General features: G+C 45.1%; 1 protein-coding gene across 1 annotated transcript in view; it reads right to left on the bottom strand.

The window, feature by feature from the left end:
• The window catches only part of hcn2b (hyperpolarization activated cyclic nucleotide-gated potassium channel 2b), a 354462-nt gene that overhangs the window by 10757 nt on the left and 324159 nt on the right, over positions 1 to 19546 (bottom strand). The window contains exons 6-7 of the mRNA XM_084066479.1: positions 3037 to 3183; positions 2464 to 2704 (exon numbers count right to left, since the gene is read on the bottom strand). Coding sequence (XP_083922605.1) covers positions 2464 to 2704; positions 3037 to 3183 — 388 coding nt within the window. The remainder of the gene's footprint in view (positions 1 to 2463; positions 2705 to 3036; positions 3184 to 19546) is intronic.

Raw genomic sequence — 19546 nt, 5'->3', positions numbered from 1 at the left:
GCCTCCAAGCACACAGAGGCAGAGACAGCTGGGTGAGGAGACCACATTCAATATTCTAAGATATACAGCTATGCTTCATTACATTCACTTGTCTCCCCCCCCCCCCTTCCCCTTTGCCTTCTCTCTCTCTCTCTCGCTTTCCCTCCGTTTCACTTCTCTGGACTGGGGCTGGCTGTTGTCCTGACAACCGTGTACCCTCTCTCCCTCGCGTTGGCTCCCTGCCTACAGAGGGGTCGCCATTCTCTGACAGTGGGGAATATAGAGTGGAGTAGCAACATGCAGGGAGATTCCATCTGAAGTGTGTGTGTGTGTGTGTGTGTGTGTGTGTGTGTGTGTGGGGGGGGGGGGGGGGGGGGGGGGGGCACGTTGCACTATAGGAGTGGACGGTTCGAATCTCCATAGGGCTCAGGCGTGTCCAGAAGTGAGCAGAGCAGAGCAGACAGGAACATACAGTACATGGGAGGTGGATTTTTTTTAGACCTTAGACCTAGTGGATTCAAGTAAAACCCCTCAAAGTGGGGTCCGGAGACCCCCAGGGGCCCTTGAGTGTGTGCCAGGGGGTCCCCTGCAAAATGAGGAACAGTTTAAGGACTTTAACCCTATTTTATACATCAGCTATTCGAAAACAGAGGATCTGCAAGCTGGAGCTTAATTGCAGATCGTCTATTTTCGAAACATTGTTACAAATTTTGAATAATTTTCACATTTCTTTGAACAACACACATCCTGTTTTATGGGGGTCCCTGGCACAAAATATTTTCACATGGCGGTCCACGGACAAATACATGTCAGTTTGGGGTTCCTTGATATGAAAATGTCTGAGAACCACTGAAGTAAAAGAACAGCCACCACAACGAGACGACCACTCTACGCCGGACATTCACCCTCACACACCAAGAAAGAGCAGAGCATTTACATAATTTACATCTTCCACGAGTACACAGAAAAAGGCTGGAGGAAGGTAACACACCTGACCCACTGTTTGGACCCACTGGACAGACCAGGTTGTTTTCATTTCCTAAATTTTGTTTTTCATTATTTCAAAAGATTCTTTTTTTTTCCCCAAAAAGAACTATCTTAGATTTTCTTAGCCAATCTACAAGCTCACATTGTGTCGCATCACAGCACGTTGTGAGCTTGTAGATCTGCTATTTTCCCTCACAGGTAGACATGACATTTATTTTTTTCGAGCTAAAAAGTTTGGGAACTACGATATGGGTATCTCACGATACGATATCTATTGCGATATTAGGCCCTCAATAATAATATCACGATATTCGATATATTGCGATATATTGCGATATCACGATATATTGCATGAAATTTCACCAATGATATATCAAGATAGTCCTTGTATTCAATTCATAAACACTTAAAATAGCACCAAACAGTTCAAAATCATCATTACACAAATACAGAGTCGGAAAAACAACGTATCACAAACTAATTTTTTTTTTATATAATTTATATATATATATTTTTTTAATATCATTTTTTTTCGGCAGTATATCGATTATTTATCGCGGGAGAAAGTATCGCGATATATCGCGATATCGATATATCGTCCCACCCCTAGTGAGTGACTGTCCGCATGTTTGTGTACTATCTGTGTACCTGCATGCATGTGTCATGTGCGTTTATGTGTGAATAGCAGCAACAGCAGTGCAATAGTCCCCAGATAGAGAACAGCTTGGAAAGGTGGGACTTTCCAAGGCGAGAGACCACACAACACTCAGTCACTCTCAGGGTAATCTCTCAAGACAGATTCAGCAAAAAAAAAAAAAAAATGCCGATGGGTTCCCAGATTGCTCCCAGCTTGGCTTTCTCCCTTGTCCTGTTGTTGCTACCATTCCATTCCCATTGAAAACACTCTCCCACTTCTGGGAGTCAGAGACCGTCTTGTTCATTTTCTCCACTAAGTAAAACCAGGGGGTGGGTAGAGTACTGGAATTCTGTACTCAAGTAAAAGTACAATTACTCCCATAAAAAAAGGTACCCAAATGAAAGTAAAAAATACCATTTGAGAAACCTACTCAAGCAAAAAAAAAGCAGAGGTGATTGTTGCATGATCTTTGATCCCCGCATTTAGAGCAGTCTTCGTATTTGTAACGTCAACGTGGTATGGCTAAATGGCAAATAGCGAAGTGAAAAGTAGATTACAGCTCAAAAATATACTTGAGTAAAAAGTAGAAGTACAGTTTAAAAAAAGTTAAAGTACTGTTTCTTTTTTTTTTAAACTTGTCAACCCAAGTAAAACTATAACAGAAAGCAAAAATGATTTCAACAGTAGTCCATTGCTCAAATACCTAAGCATTTGACTGTATTCGTCATAATCTGTTTTTACGTTTGGAGACTCGGAAATAAAATAGTGTTCAGTGTTCACCCCTTAAGAAATACAGACAGCCAGTGAGCATAGTAGTCCAGGAAAACAAAAAACAAAACACTCCAATGTAGACATCTTACCTCCAAAATAAGACCCATCCATTAGCTTCATTCCCACAATTCCTTTGGTCAGCACAGTGACCGAACCATGCTGAATGAAGAACATCTTCTTGCCAATGGTGCCCTCCCTGACGACGTAGTCTGCAGGCTGGAAGACCTCAAACCTTAGTTTGGTCAGCATGGCCGTCACAAAATTGGGGTCAGCGTTGGCAAAAAGGGGCATGGATGCCACCAGCTTACGGCAGTTGAAGTTGACAATTTCCTGATTGACAATTGGGTGAAAAATGTGAAAGGTGTAATTTATTTGTTAAAAAAGAATCCTAAATTCTAAAGAGTCATTTTGACTCTTGGTAATATGGGTGTCAAAATAAGACAACAAGGCTGTGTGTGTGTGTGTGTGTGTGTGTGTGTGTGTGTGTGTGTGTGTGTGTGTGTGTGTGTGTGTGTGTGTGTGTGTGTGTGTGTGTGTGTGTGTGTGTGTGTGTGTGTGTCTTTGTCATTGTGAAAGTTTCTCTCTATTATGTGTGTGCTAATGGTTGGGCAGGTGGGTGTACATTTGTGCCTGTGACTGTGTGTGTGTTTTTGCATTGTTACCTCTCGCAGTGGCTCATTAAGCTCCTCCAATATACTCTCCTCATCAAACATCTTGCCCTGGTACCGGTGTTCATAGTAATCATGGATTTTCTGTCGGAAGTCAGCCGGCAATTTGTGGAAGGACATGTACTGCTCCACTTGCTTATACTGGGAGATGGAAGGGGGTGGGGACCACATAAGAGAAGAATTTTTAATCATGTGAAGAAATAAAATTGAGCTCTTTCTCTTTGATCATCATCAGAAGTGTGTTATTATCCTGCCGCAGCAATACGCGGCAGGGTATTGTAATCAGTCTGCCATAATCAGCCATGCATACATGATTAAATGTTGGCTCTTTTAAATGTAGAGAATCGCAGACAAAAAGACAAACCAACTCAGGCGGTGCTATACCTTCTAACTATAAGGCCCTGCAGCCCTCTCCCCATGGCTGCTGTCTGTTGCCAGCCCAACACAAACTAAACTCGGCACATCCCAACCTGCCCTTTATACCAGATGGATCTTACCAAAACAAGCTACACTATGGCCGATAAAGGAATTTACCAACAATTCAAATACATTTCCCAGGCACCAATTCATTCACACAATTAAATCAGAGTACTCTTAAACATGGACAACCCCCCCACCTCCTCTACTACAGTACTTGGCACCTCCCAATCTAACAGGATTGCCAGCACTGCAGAGGAGAGACAGACAGGTGACAAACAATCACTCATTTAACACAGTTTCCAATAAATAGAAAAACTTAAAACCCATGAATAGTCTGTGTGATATTTATCAATGCACACAGATGTACAGATGACGGTTACAATCCATATCAAGGTCAAAGTCGAGAGAAGATGGGTGGGAATAATCAGAAGGAAGAAATGATTACGTTTTGGGTACAAAATAATAAACAGACAAGGTCACAATTCAGAGATGCCGAACAAGAGATATTGGTGTGTGGGCAAGGTTTTAATTGTGCGATATTAATGCTCTGCAGGGAGTGCATACATTTAGGTCCACGTTCAAACAATCTAACCATCTCAGAGCGATATATGCTCCCAGACATAAGATCCCATAGCGCTTCGAACAGTTAAAAACGACTTGTTCTGCCCTGAAGATCTGACATTAGACTGCAGACTAACTGGATCTCTAGAGACCCTTAAAGAGAGTGAGACATCTTTGTCCTCCATCCACTCTTGACACAATATAAATAAGTCACAAGAGCATCTCTTATTTATATTGGGTCAGAGTGGAAGGGAATTGTGAAGAAGTTGTTGAGATACAGCGACATCTCTCCTAAAGCCCTGGAGGATTCGTAATGCTCTGCAGCTGTGGTGTAAAGTAACTAAGTACATTTACTCAAAGACTGTACTTAAAAGTAAAATGTTGAGGTATTTGTACTTTACTTGAGTATTTACAACTATTTACAACTTCTACTCCACTCAGAGGCAAATGTTGTACTTTTTAATCGAATGTAATTATATGACATTTTTAAAACTGGACTTTTACTTTTACTAACAGAGTAAATCTACATTGCAGTATTGATACTTTTACTCAAGTAAAACATGTGAGTACTTCTCACTGCTCTGCAAGTCTTTCACTCATAGACAGACAAACAGACTGACAGACAGACGCACACTCACGCACTCACGCACTCACGCTCAGTGGTGGGAGAAGTACTCATATTGTTTTACTTAAGTAAAAGTATCAATAACATAATGTAGAAATACTCCGTTACAAGTAAAAGTCCGGTATTCAAAGTTTACTTGAGTAAAAGTACATAAGTATTGCCATCAAAATATACTTAAAATACCGAAAGCAAAAGTACTCATTATGCGTTCAAAATGTATAAAAATATAAAGAAAATAGCAGATCTACAAGCTCACAACACGTCGCAAATCGACGTGTTGTGAGCTTGTAGATCGGCCATTTTCAAATAGCCAAGGTACAGGGATGAAGTGGTTAATGCTTGTTTTGTAATAAAAATCAAAATCTACAAAGTAACTAGTTACTTAAGTTTTCAAATAATTGTAGTATTGAAATCATGTAGTACCTCAAAATTGTACTTAAGTACGATACATGAGTACATGTACTTAGTTACTTTCCACCACTGCAATCACATTCACATTGTTTTTTTCCGTCCTCTCCTGGGCCATTGTTTCTCCCGGGTTACTGAGACATGAAACGATCCAATCCACTGGACAATAAATGATCATGACTGCATACATACGAATGAATGAACTGTGGAAATCATGGAGCAACACATCGGCTGTGTGGTTTCCCCTAGTGTGAGGTTCAAGTGTGTGTGTGTGTGTGAGTGTGAGTGTGAGTGTGAGTGTGAGTGTGAGTGTGTGTGTGTGTGTGTGTGTGTGTGTGTGGCAAAGCCAGAAAAGGGCGCCTCTGCCTCTCTCTCTCTCTCTCTCTCTCTCTGTTAAGCAATGAGTCATCATTCTATGGAAGGCTGGTGAACGGATGTGCTTCAGCCTTCATATAGGGGGTTGAAGGGAGATCCTCTCCAGGGCCATACTCCCTCAATGATACCACTTACAATATAACAACAAAGATCTCTGCCTTTATTATACTGCACTCAGTGGTAGAAAAAGTACCCAAATTTACTTAAGTACCAATACTGCAATATAGAAACACTCTGTTACAAGTAAAAGTCTAGAATTTAAAATGTACATAAGTAAAAGTACAAAAGTATTGGCATCAAAATGTACTTAAGTTCCAAAAGTAAAAGTACAAATATGTTTGAAAATAGCAGATCTACAAGCTCACAACGTGTCACGATGCGACACGTTGTGAGCTTGTAGATCGGCTATTTTCAAATAGCCTATGTATAAAATAGGGCCAAAGTGGTTAATGTATGTTTCATAATATCATCATTTATATCTGAAAAGTAACTAGTAACTAAAGTTTTCAAATAATTGTAGTGGAGTAAAAGTACAATATTTGCCTCTGAGATGTAGTGAAGTAGAAGTAAAAGTATTGAAAATTGTAAATACTCAAGTAAATACAAATACCTCAAAATTGTGCTTAAGTACAGTAGTTAAGTAAATGTACGGATATACAAGATTAACCACATTTAACCTGTATAAACCCCTCCGCACAGGGTGCTGTTTAAACCGGAATCAGTGAAAACCACTCAACCACACTACTAATAAACCCAATAAATAACAACCTTGTCAACCTTGTCTTTTTGTCATTTATTTACCAAACACACTCACACAAATACAAACACTCTTCTACCTAAACTGTGTACAGTATATATATGACCAGCCCGTGACTTCACACACGAGGGGTTAGCATAGCAAGCTAGCAGCAAGCAATGGCGATGTAGTAATAGCAGCAGTATTAGCAGTAGTATTGGCAGGTTATTTTACTGTAAAGCACAGAAACACAAACAAACACAATCATCAATAACAGAACACATTACGGACAGCATAACCCACACAAATGAACATAATAAAGTACTCTACATCACAATTATACACTTTAATACACATTAGCGTCTCTGCTCACCAATGATCCGTCCGGCTTCTTAAACAACAACAACGCACTGAGGGACGGAATAGACGCGCCTGCGCATAAAGGACGGTTGACGTACTTCCAGAGTGTATTAAAATATGCCCTCCCAAAGGCGGCTTTAGATTGTTCTACGTCTAAAACCCAGCCGAAACATGAACACATTATTAAACCACAAATCACCTCTAAATCTCTTTATAATAACAAAACTATTCTCCCGTCCCATAACCGCAAGAAAAGATTGTATACTTATAAAATAGATAAATAATAACGTAAAAGATGTAATAACCTCGACCAACCACTAGGGAGATCCATCCACTTACAAATAAACTATAAATCACCCCGACCTGTAAACAGGTGAAATATAATTCCAAAACTATATAAAAATAGCATAAAAATAGCATAAAACCTAACACCTCCCACTTGGGCTATAGGTTTCCTAAACCGAAGAGGCCACACATAAGTATTCAAACAATAAACACACACATAAATAAACATGCTCTTAAGCTGCACCTCAAAATGTAAAGCCAACTGTAGTAAGGCACTCAAATAGAATAAACAGAAAAGAGATAGTTACTACACTTACAGGAGATCGGCACTACCGCCTTGCCCCTCACTGAGTGCTGGTTTACCCTCTAAATCACTCAGCCGCCTCACGGAATACCCACTAAGTCAAATGAAAACCAAATCCACACACAATTATCTTTTGGGTATTCTCATTGAGGACTGCCCAACCTATTGTTGGTCGTCAATCGGGATGAGAACCACTAGCCTCCGCATGTCTCTGTGAAGGAAGGTGGATGGCCACGACACCCCATCTTTTTTCCATCTGGGACCAGCTGATGGGCAGATTCAGACGAGTCTGCACTTTCACGTCGCGGATGACTCCCTGGCCATCGAAGATGGACTGCCCGAAGTCGACAGAAAGGGTAGGTGGAAATCAAAGCCCTGGGTACCTCCCATGGGTCCCACCCGCCCCAACAGCAACGAGTTGGGTGTAATAATGTCCACTGAGTCTTCCAGGACCTGAGTTCTGGCTCCGATCGGCCTCTCATTTGAGAGATTTGTAGGACCGCCGCCTCACGCTCCTTGACTGAGAGCACAGCCTCCCACTGCGCCTGAGAGCTGGTCCTGCCATGCTTCCAGACGTGCAGTATTCTGCGGACATAGCCCACGGCCCCACAGAGCACCGATAAGGTGCGGCTCCTCGTCAGGTCCATCTGGCTCACAAGAACCGCTCCTCCCAACCTCTTCGTTCCATCGCCAGACGCCGCCTCTGGCCTCCCACCGTGACTAGACAGGGCCCTGGGCAGCTTGAGGCAGAGGTCACCTCTCTTCGGTACGGCCTCGACTCTCACGACCGCCTCCAGTCCGGGTGGGCATCCGAGGACGGGGCCCAGCACATCTGGACCCCCGAGCAGGACGCTGTTTGGGCTCACCCCCCTGCACTCCTGGCTGCTATTCACGACGTTCCACGCCGGCATGGTGACAGAGTGTGGGCTGGCGTAGGTCTCCTCCCCGGTAGCCACCCTGACCGTCTCCTCTGCAGCCTCCGTCGCGCCCTCCAACGGCACTCTACCCGCAGCCTCGTCTGCAGGATCAGCTATGCCCTCTGACACGACCTCCGCGTTGCAGGCAGCTGTAGTCGTAACCCTCACACTGCCTTGCTCTGGATAGTCCTGGGGAATCATGACTCTTACGGTCTCCGATCTCATGGACCAGGCAAAATGAGTGTGCGCTGCTCTTTCCACATCCTCGCACAGATCAGGATGCGCCCCACTGACGGTCTTCCCCAGTGGGCCGTCCCATAGCACCAGATCGCCACACCTCCCCATCCATTTAGGGGCGAGACGACCCTCTCGGGCACTAATGAGCATCTCCACTTTGTGTGGACGCCTCAGATCCCCCGGCTGGACTTCATCTGGAAAGAACCCCTCCAAACGCTCAGAGTCCACTATATAATTCACCTTGGCAATCTCGTCAAGTCCATAACATATCATGTCGTAACTGTGCAAAGTGCCTTTCTCCATTTCCACCTTGAGGCCCACAGAGTACCTCTTTGTTTTGACCTTGGTCTCCATCCCACCCACACCATGCACGACCAGCGTGACAGGCTCACCATCCAGCCCCAGTCTTTCTGCCGCCTGGTGGGTAACATAATTTGTGTCAGACGCAAGGTCAATCAAAGTACCCACCCAATCCCCCCGTTTAGTTGTGACATCAAGTAACATCAGGAGAACTGGGCCATCTTCTGGCCTCCCACTGTCCGCACACACCGTTGAGGACGCTTTGTTCGTTATGGCTTTGCGAACTACAGCCAACTGCTCTGGTGACAGGTTTGCCTTAGCAAACATGGCCTCTTGTTCCACCGTTGGGCCCCGGGAGTTCCTCTTACTCTCCCCGTTAGCACCCCCACTAGCAACACTCCCCTTTGCATTGTCCGTGGGCACAGTGTCACTAGAGGGTTGCGTTTTGAAGCACAGCATGTAGTGATGATCCGGTGGAGACTCGCCCCTTTTGCACTCCTCCTTTCTGCACAAAAAGTTTCTTATGCAAGACCCCTCATGTGGATCCAGGCACTTAAAGCACACTCTGGCTTCCATTGCTTGCGCCCTCTTCTCAGTCACACTGCCCTTCCTAAAGGTCCTGCACCGATACAACTGCCCAGTATGACCGTTCTCTCCGCAAGCCACACAAGGGCCCTGCGATGAGCTGCCCTCTTCCCCGCTCACTGTTGCCCTGGTAACCGCACGCCGCTCCTGCGGTTTGTCTCCCGGCTTGCTGTGAGGCTTCGGCTCACCTGCCCTGGCATTGTCCGGTCGCCCAGCCTGCAGCTGCTCCTGCCGCGTCAGGACCATCTTCTGGCCACGAAGAAAGTATAAAAGGCCACTAAAGCGATTCAATGCGGTGACCCTGTTCAGCGGGTCGCATTGAAATACAAGCCACCGTGTTTGCAACTCGTGCGGTAACTTGCTTTCCAGCGCACGGACCACCAATGGACTGTTAATAGCCCCCGCACACTGCAAGTCAGTCAGGTCATCCAAAGCCCGTTCCACTTTTTGGATTAACTGTAATGTCTCTCTTGGCTGATTTCCCCGCACCACCGACATTTCCTGCAACTCCATGACGATGTCATCAGCGATGAGCGACACGTCCCCGTAACGATCATCCAAACTACGGAAAACGTCATTCGCATCACGGCAATAATCCAGCCCCAGTTCGTCTTTCACCGCTTTATCAAGACTGTCCAGCAAGTGAAATAACTGTAGTTCTGGTAAACCCGATGGCTCCGCCAGGTTCTGCAGCTTAATCCAGTTGTCCCTCCAGCGGAAATAGTTCCTCCTCTCTCCATGGAACTTGGGTAGGCTAAGAGGAACCAGCTTCAACTTTGGCGCCGCCGCCCTCATCGTGGGGCCCTGTGCGCCTGGCATGACAACGGGCACAGCGCTCGCCTGCCCCACTCCGCCGCTGCTCAACAACCCTTGCACCCGGGCAGCCTGCATCATGTTCGCGTCCCGCAGCGATGGCATTGGTGGCAGGCCTGGGGGATGAAACAGCGATGCACCACCACCTAGCACATCGCCAGACTGGTGGTCCTGCCCCCCTGATGCCACACCAGTGACTGGTGGCAAGCTTGGGTTGGTCTTCTCTCCTTTAGCTTTCATGCCATCAACAAGAGAAAACGCAGTGAGGTCAAGGACCCCAGACTCAGGGTGTATCCCGGAAGCGTCCCCATGCGGTGTGTTACTTCCTCCACTAAACCCACGCACTTGCCGTTTTAATGTCTTAATGACCTCCTTTAATTCACGGTCATTGTCCTTGAAGCTCTCCCGCAATACACCCCCCACATCCTTGGGGACAAAGGGGGCCCACTTGTCCGTTAGCTCCTCAAGTTCCGTGACAGCGGTCTCCAAACGCCTACACACGTCCTCGTATTGTTCTGGAGTTATCTCACTCTGTTCCAGACCTTTGGCTTTGTCTAACTCACTATTTAGCCGGGTTTTTAATTTATTAAACTGGTCTGTCACAGTGTCTCTCCATAATGTGGTTTTGAGTTGTTCCATTGTCTCTCTGAACCGTGTGCGACATTTCTCTCCTTTCTCCTTCACTTCGGCTACCTCCTTGCTGTAGTCAGTGTCTACATCCTCCTCCAAGGCACCCAGGTAGTCATCTGTACTTCCCCACAATACATCATAACATGCACTTAGTCCCCTCTGTTCGCTTTTCATCACCTCTGCAGCAAATATGTCCAGAGAATCCTCAATCTTATTAGCTTTCTTTGAAAACTCTCTCTGTGCTGTAGCTCGCCTCTTTTTTAGGTCATCAAGTGTCGCCATTGTGTCGCTCAGTGGACGAAATAGTCAGTGCAAACAATCTACACTACTTTTTTTCTGTGCTCACCTTGAGAAGAGACCCCCTGATCCAACTGGCGTCCGTCTGCCTCAAAATGGCGTCTTGCAGTGCACACTCAAGGTATTTAGCTTTAGCAAGTAGCAGCACGTTAGCTTAGCACAATAGTTGCAGTCAAGGGGGATTAGCGTTAGCTAGCACGTTAGCTCTCCAACAAGCAATAGTGTCAATGGGGATTAGCGTTAGCTTAGTACGTTAGCACTCGTCGTCCCAGTTAGCTTAGCATCATAGTCAATGTAAACAAGCTAGCATGGATGCATTCTTTCTTCAGGTTTCATGCACATTGTTCTTCAGACAGACACAGTTCAATACTGGAGAACGGCTCTTTTAAGACCGTCTCCAGCTTATTGTTACATGCGACGTTAAGGTCACAAGCAACGTTATCACACAATGCACAGATGTCAGGGGAAAGGACGTTGATAACACGCCGTCGTCCTCGCGCGCGCGTCCTCCACTCGTCTCCTGCCGTCTGCAGCGGTGCTGTGATGTCGGCGACGTGTAGGTGCTGCGATTTATGGGCCTGTGCTTGCTTCTCCATGCGATGCAGGGACGGGCGTCCTTCCTCGACCCAGTCAAACCACCGACTTCCACGGGGATGGCGGGGTGTCGATCGTGGCGCAGCTCGTTCCCTCCTCTTCCTCAAATGGCCAGCGCCATCTTTTTGGCGATAACAACGGACGTAGCCGTGCGTACCTCGCTGCACGGGCTGGTCAATTGCTAAACTTTGGCTTACACCGGGCCACTATGTAAAATAACTGTACGGATATACAAGATTAACCACATTTAACCTGTATAAACCCCTCCGCACAGGGTGCTGTTTAAACCGGAATCAGTGAAAACCACTCAACCACACTACTAATAAACCCAATAAATAACAACCTTGTCTTTTTGTCATTTATTTACCAAACACACTCACACAAATACAAACACTCTTCTACCTAAACTGTGTACAGTATATATATGACCAGCCCGTGACTTCACACACGAGGGGTTAGCATAGCAAGCTAGCAGCAAGCAATGGCGATGTAGTAATAGCAGCAGTATTAGCAGTAGTATTGGCAGGTTATTTTACTGTAAAGCACAGAAACACAAACAAACACAATCATCAATAACAGAACACATTACGGACAGCATAACCCACACAAATGAACATAATAAAGTACTCTACATCACAATTATACACTTTAATACACATTAGCGTCTCTGCTCACCAATGATCCGTCCGGCTTCTTAAACAACAACAACGCACTGAGGGACGGAATAGACGCGCCTGCGCATAAAGGACGGTTGACGTACTTCCAGAGTGTATTAAAATATGCCCTCCCAAAGGCGGCTTTAGATTGTTCTACGTCTAAAACCCAGCCGAAACATGAACACATTATTAAACCACAAATCACCTCTAAATCTCTTTATAATAACAAAACTATTCTCCCGTCCCATAACCGCAAGAAAAGATTGTATACTTATAAAATAGATAAATAATAACGTAAAAGATGTAATAACCTCGACCAACCACTAGGGAGATCCATCCACTTACAAATAAACTATAAATCACCCCGACCTGTAAACAGGTGAAATATAATTCCAAAACTATATAAAAATAGCATAAAAATAGCATAAAACCTAACAGTAAATGTACTTTGATAAATGATTGCTTATCGTCAAATGACCCTATAGCAGATAAGTTGTGTACAGTAAATGCATCCATATGTGCTTGTATGGCAACATCATTTTATTTTTAATTGACTGAACTAATGACAAGCAAAGTACAAAGAACAGCCATGACGCGGGTTGAGCAATGCTGACACTGAACAGCAGCTCAAGTGCTGGATGTCTATTCATAATATTTACAATGTGATTTAAAGTGCTTACTGCGTAAGTACTGATGGCGTAAGCCTCACGCCATCATCTCTAGTGTCACAGCCAAGGTGATGAGAGATGTGGTCATTATGGAAAACATTTTCAGAGTTGTGTCTCTTGACTTGATTGGCTAGTTTTTGGACATTCGGTGTGACCACTGTTCAAGTGATTTCATCCAATCTATTTAACTGAAAATCAGGATGAAGATTTAGTGTGGTTGATTAACCAAAAGATACACACACATCATGTGGGTGGGTGTGTGTGTGTGTGTGTGTGTGTGTGTGTATATAGGCAAGGCAAGGCAAGGAAAGAAGTTAATTGTACAGCACATTTCAACACAAGAAAGTTAGCAGTAAGACAGAACTATAATAATAACTAATACTTGTGAACCTGCGGTTTCTGGGAGTTTGTTCCAGATACTGTATATAGTGCATAAAAGCTGAATATTGCTTCTCCACATTTAGTTGTGATTTTGACAACATAAAGCAGACCTTTCCCAGATGACCTGAGATGTCTGGATGTTTCATGATATAGCACAAGATAAGAATGTATTTTGGCCCTAAACCATTCACTGCTTTATAAACAACATTCTAAAATTCATTCTTTGACATGGGGAGCCAGTGTAAAGATCTAAGAACTGCAGTGATATGATCCATCTTCTTGGTATTAGTAAGGACTTCCAATCATGCCCACAGTATTTAAGCCCCCAGCCTCTCTCCAGCCTCTTGCCAGATTGTCTTGTTTGCAAGCTCTCAAGCATTGTACCAAAGCCACGTTTCTAAGCTAAGTTTTGCCGTTACTGATCTCTGTTTTGTCCCTTAGACTTCGTTTTGCCCAGCCCCTGTCGGTACCTCTGCCCTCGTTGACTACCCCCCTGGATATCGACCCCCTGCTTCCCACTGTTTAGTCTTTGCCTGGAAGTTTTTGCGAATAAAACCAGTTTTCAGTGCCTTCTGTGTCTGCATTCTGAGTCCTTCCACGTGTGCCTGACATAAAGAGATGATGGACAGTGGGATTCCTCCATAGTCTATTCTTTAATCATTCAGAGTGCTGTTATCTCCTTGTATGTCATCTGCTTCATGCAACACACATGATTTATATGGCGATACCATGATTGGAAGGACTGTCCAGGAAATTAAATTGTGTCATAATGCAAGGTGACATATGGGCAGTTTGAAGAAATGAGTGCCCCTCCCCCCCTCCCTGTATGCTTGTGTGAACTGTAATGTCTCTACCCTAATCCGCACTGAATACTAGGATGGAAAATTAACTTTATGACTTGACGTACATGCATGCAGAGTGTTTTGGGGGGTTATTCCAGCATTTTATCCTTTAAAGAAAACTGACCTTAGTGTGACAGTTATCACAGGTACTTGTGTTACCTTTATTGTATTGTAATATTTTGGTAGCCATACCAATTCAAGGGCACTTTATAAACTTCCACGTTCACCCTATACTCCATATATTTTTTGCAGTATCTGTATCTCTACTACACCTCTATTTTCAATGATAGATTCTTTAACCTTAATTTTCTACATTCACTTTAGTTCTCTCCTTTCAGCTCTTGCAAATCTCTCCCAGACCCTGCTGTCTTATCGTCTTTTCCCCATTCTTATTGGTTTAATGATGAGTGGCTTTGAGCCAAGTAAACCCTCGGTGGCCATATTGCTCTCATCAAAATGCAACAGTGGCGGTATTTCTAGTGCTGTTGGTGTGTAGATTATGTAAAGCAAGATGCAGGGTTCCTTATTACTGTATGTTATATGCATTATTACATCACAGCCCCTTAACTGTGACCTCATCTCCAACGTCAAATGGATAGAGATTTGGAGATGGCGGAACACAACACATTCCTTTAATTAGCTCCATACAGTCCTTCCTACATAAGCCTGATTTTAATCATAATCTTCTTAATGAATTGCATTGATTCATGGCTCTACCGTTGTAACTAACAGCCTACAGAGACAGAAACATCTTTATCCTAATAGAATAGAATAAACAGCAGGTTGCTATACTCAACCTAGACCCACACCAATTTAATTACCGGCAAACCAGATTCCACACCAGACAACACCATTTATAGACTACAGCTCCGCGTCCAACACCATAGTCCTTCCAGACTCGACACCAACATCTCTGTCCCCCTGACCCTCTGCGCCAGTGGTTCTCAAACGTTTTAATTTCAATGACCCCCATCAGTTTGACATGCATTATTAGGCTACGGACCCCTATTTAATGGCAATGACCCCAATTTATTTTGTAAAATCAATGTTAATTTAACTCTGACCCATAAGGGTCCATTTGGTTCCTAACTCTATCATTTAGCTGGGGACCCCCTGGAACTCCCTCAAGGACCCCTGGGGGTCCCCGGACCCCACTTTGAGAACCACTGGTCGACACAGAAGCCCACCTGGGCTCCGTTTCTCAGCCTCCCTCTTTACTCCTTCCACAATGTAAACTCACATCCGCGTGGCCGCGTGGCCATGCACATGACGGTACGACAGTGATAGGCCTGATCACTGACGACGATGAGACAATCTATAGGAGAGAGCTGGAGAACCTGACACGATGGTGCCAGGAGAACAACCTGGCCTTCAACGTTGACAAGACCAAAGAGCTGATCGTGGACTACGGGAAGCTGGACAGAGAGCAGAGCACACCCCCATCTACTGTACATCAAATTCCTTGGCGTCCACATCCCTGAGAAACTCACCTGGGATGTTGTACACACGTCATCTTAAGTAGTGAGGAAGGCACAGCAACACCTCTATTATCTCAGGCAACTGCAAGCCATGGTGCTACGGCTCTGCCTTTTACAGAGGTACCACTGTGTCAGCAGAGCTCGCAGGCTGATCGCGTCCTATCGGACCGACTCGACACCGGGCATGGCACTCCCTCAGGTTGTCTGCGATGCTCGCGTTGAGTTTGAAGTCGGTTCTCGAGATATGTGAACTACAGACGCACGTAAGCATGCATGCATGCAGAGACGGACGGACGGACAGAGATTTTGTAGGATTATTATTATATATATTGTATCATTATTATTGCTGCTACAATGTCTGAACCACAACAAAATAATATTACTCTCATGTACTCGTACACAAGATGTAACAATAAAGAAGCCTTGAACCTATAGAATAGAATGTGGGGTGGGGGAGGGGATGGCTATGGGGGGATCCTCACAGGCCACCTGTTTTTATACATTCAATGACTCCGTCCCATCAAACAAAAAGGCAAAGGCAAGAGGACCACCCACATCCAAACCTTACAAATTCTTTACTGTTTGCAGTGCGTCAATAACAATGAAGACAGTGATGTAGTGGTGATGGGTGGATCCACCTCATTAAGTGACAAGCAGGGGGATAAGAGTAACATTCACTTTGCAACAATCTCAATTAAACTGAGAACTCTCTCTCTCTCTCTCTCTCTCTCTCTCTCTCTCTCTCTGTGCTGAATTTCATTGACTTTTCCATTTTGCTCTGTAGTGACTGTGTCATTTAAGTCAATGAGCTCAGATGCCCTCATATTCACCTCAGTCAAACAGCTATGAACTCTGAAGATGAATGTGTGAGCAAGTAAATCCAGTAGGAGGGAGAATCTATGCTAACAGTAGAGAGTGCACCGGCAAGGAGAGGAAATCACTAAAACGTTGGTCTTTCCTTGTCTCACCTGCACGTGAGACTTTTTCTGCACTGCTGTTTATTCGTTTTTAAGCTCATGTACAAACCTGTTACCTTATATGACATACAGTGTGTACTGGATATTTGTATATCATTTTATTAATGTATACATTATTTCTCCCTATTCATTTTAGGAACATGTTTGATTATCTTACCTACTTGTTTTCCTTGCTCTTCTTTCTATCTCTATTCTTCCCTTTCATGAAAACAACTGATGGCGCTTGTAGGAAAACATACTTTCACCTGTAAACCTGCACCATGTGACAAATAAAGCTGATTCTGATTCTATATTTTGGAGTGCGTTCATTTCCTTTCTGTTTAGTATAGAGCAGTGGTTCTCCAACTTTTTCATTTCGAGGACCTCCAGTTTGGTATATGCATTAGGCCACGGACCCCCATTAACTCTCAGAGTGTACAAATGGAACGGGTCCATTTGGCTCCATTTGTACACTCTCAGAGTTACAGACCGGTATGGGTCCACTTGGTTCCTTCCAAACTATCAATCATTTAGCTGGGGAACCCTGGAACCCCCCCGGCCCCCCAAAGACCCCTGGGGGTCAGAGGACCGCACTTTTAGAACCAGTGGTATAGAGGCAGTACTAAACAGTTGAAAAGATAAAAGCCATCAGTGGTCGTCCTCACTGCAGTGTGACAGTGAACAGGGGCCACCCATGGGTGGCATTGAACGTCATCTCCACTGTCACTGCATAGACTCACACTCAATCACTGCTAGCTGGGGCTCTGGTCTGACAGCGCATTACATTAACACGCACGCACGCACGCACACACACACACACACACACACACACACACACACGCGCGCGCAAAATCAGGATCATGCCCCCTTTCATCCAACGCTTTTTAATGGGATACATGATGACAAACTTCCCCATGGCAGCACTCGTGTACAGTATAATATGTATACATAAACAGCACGGCGAACTGATCCCTGTAATGTACATTCTAAACCCAGAGTGAACATGATTGCAGCACATAGCCACCGAGTAAAAGAAAAAATGTCATTCATCCATTTGTTCAAAGAGGTGCAACGCACACCGAACCTTTTGAGGTGCCGGCTGCGGGTGGAGAACCGAGAGAGGATCAAAGCCGCCGCGCACTCATAGCTTCAGTCCCAAATATTTTATTACAGGACGAGAGAGAGAATAAAAAACGACGTGTGACTGAAAGGTCACCTAGTATACTTCTAGTCTCCCAGTCATCTGTAATACCCTGAGGAAGGCAGCGTGCCTGCCAAAACGTTGGCTCCTTTGCTTTTTTTCTCACTAATCCTCTAATAAAGTAAGACTTTGGCATTTAGTCTGACTCGGTTCCACATAAATATTATGAAAATAGCAGATCTACAAGCTCACTGCCTCTTTCTTATATTATTTGACAATTTGGCCAATGTTTGACCATTTTTTTATAGTACTAAAGGTCCGGCCGCCCTATGGGCGGCCAGCCCGCTAGCCGCGCACAGGGCCCAGCGAGGGTGCGCTTATATTGGGGTACCAAAATCGTCGGATTAAAATTTCCAAAAGTTAAAAAAACAATTATATATATTTTTTCCCTGGTCCGCGGACCCCCTGGGAGTGCTGGGACCCCCGGGGACCCCCGTGGAACATGGCGGACCCCTTCGGCTGTTTTTTTTTTTTTTCATGAAGGTGGTTGCTTGTTTCTGGCGCAAATGTGGCAACACAGATATTTTGTTGTGTTTTGTGTGTTCCTTTGGCAACGTGGCAACGCAGATGGCTGACATCACTGACGAATCCTTGGTATCTGTACTTCCGGGTTGCATAATGATGACATCACTGTCGAGTCCTTGAATGTCATGAGCCTAGGCTATTGTGTAGCAGCAAATGCGCAGCACTACAGCGCTCTGTTGTTGTTGTCCACGCTCGCGCTAATGAAACACTAAACGCAGAAGCGTGTGATTGTGAGGTTGCGCGTTAATGTATTAGCATTGTAGTGACCTGAATGGATCGTGGAAGCAGAAGAGACGATGCAGTGAAGGGGACGTGCTGCTGTTGTTGTTGATCTGGCGAGGCGGACATTTCAATGGCGGCCGCTTCGTGTTGTTTCGGCTAAACCCGTCGGCGTTCGGTGTCGGTGGTGCGCACGGTAAACGGTGCGGAACGGTTTCCCCTTCCGTTTGTGGCCGTAATGTGGTGAGTGGAATTAATTATGTTGCGACGTGGAAAAGATGTAGTGAGCAATGTGACGTTGCCTACGGCAGCCGTAAAATCAGCGCGCACGTTGTCGCTACTGTGTTGGCGAGATGTGGTGTGTCGGCGTTGTGTTTAGTCGCCTACAGAGCTGTGGGTATAGCGTCAGCGGGGGGGCGGAAGTCAATCCTCGATTATATAAGTAGTTAGTTTGTTGATTACTTTTGATGCAGTAATGGTCTTTATTCTATTCTTTCTTTAATTTTTTTAGGTATTAAGCTCATGTGCGGCACGGCACGGTGGCGCAGTCAGCAGCGCTGTCGCCTCACAGCTAGAAGGTCCTGGGTTCGTTTCACGCCGGGGACGCTGTGGGCGCTGGGGGCATGTCCTCTCCTCCGTGTCATGGGGGTTGGCGAAAGGGCCTTTCTGTGTGGAGTTTGCATGTTCTCCCCATGTCCCCTAGGGTAGGTACCCTCACAAAAAAACATGCAGTAATCCTGGTCTCTATACTGCCTCCCCTTGATCAGCCTGATGGAGGGGAAAGGAACTGGATGGAATAACGTGTTCCTTCCACGCGGTACATCCTACCGGGGAAACTCCCCCCTGTCAGGTGATAAGAAGCGGCTTGCAAGCTCCTCATGCATTGAAGGAAGCATGAGCTCAGTTCTGGGCTCTCCCCAGGCTGGCAGAGGGAGAGTAGCGCCCAGGTTACATAGGTAATTGGCACTGGGTGAAAAAAAATGGGGGATGGGGGGGTATTAAAAAGGTCTTAAAGGTCCTTAAATTGTCACTTCACTGTCATCTGGGGACCCGCCAAGGTCCCGACCCACAAGTTGAGAACCACTGCTGTAAGGGACCATTTCACCACGTACAGTAGCTGCGGTGAGACCC

Source organism: Gymnoscopelus microlampas (assembly GCF_963454915.1).
Source record: "Gymnoscopelus microlampas genome assembly, chromosome: 9".
In the NCBI taxonomy this organism is placed as follows: Eukaryota; Metazoa; Chordata; class Actinopteri; order Myctophiformes; family Myctophidae; genus Gymnoscopelus; species Gymnoscopelus microlampas.
The sequence above is the reverse complement of the archived record's forward strand: the minus strand, read 5'-3'. Positions and strand labels throughout refer to the sequence as shown.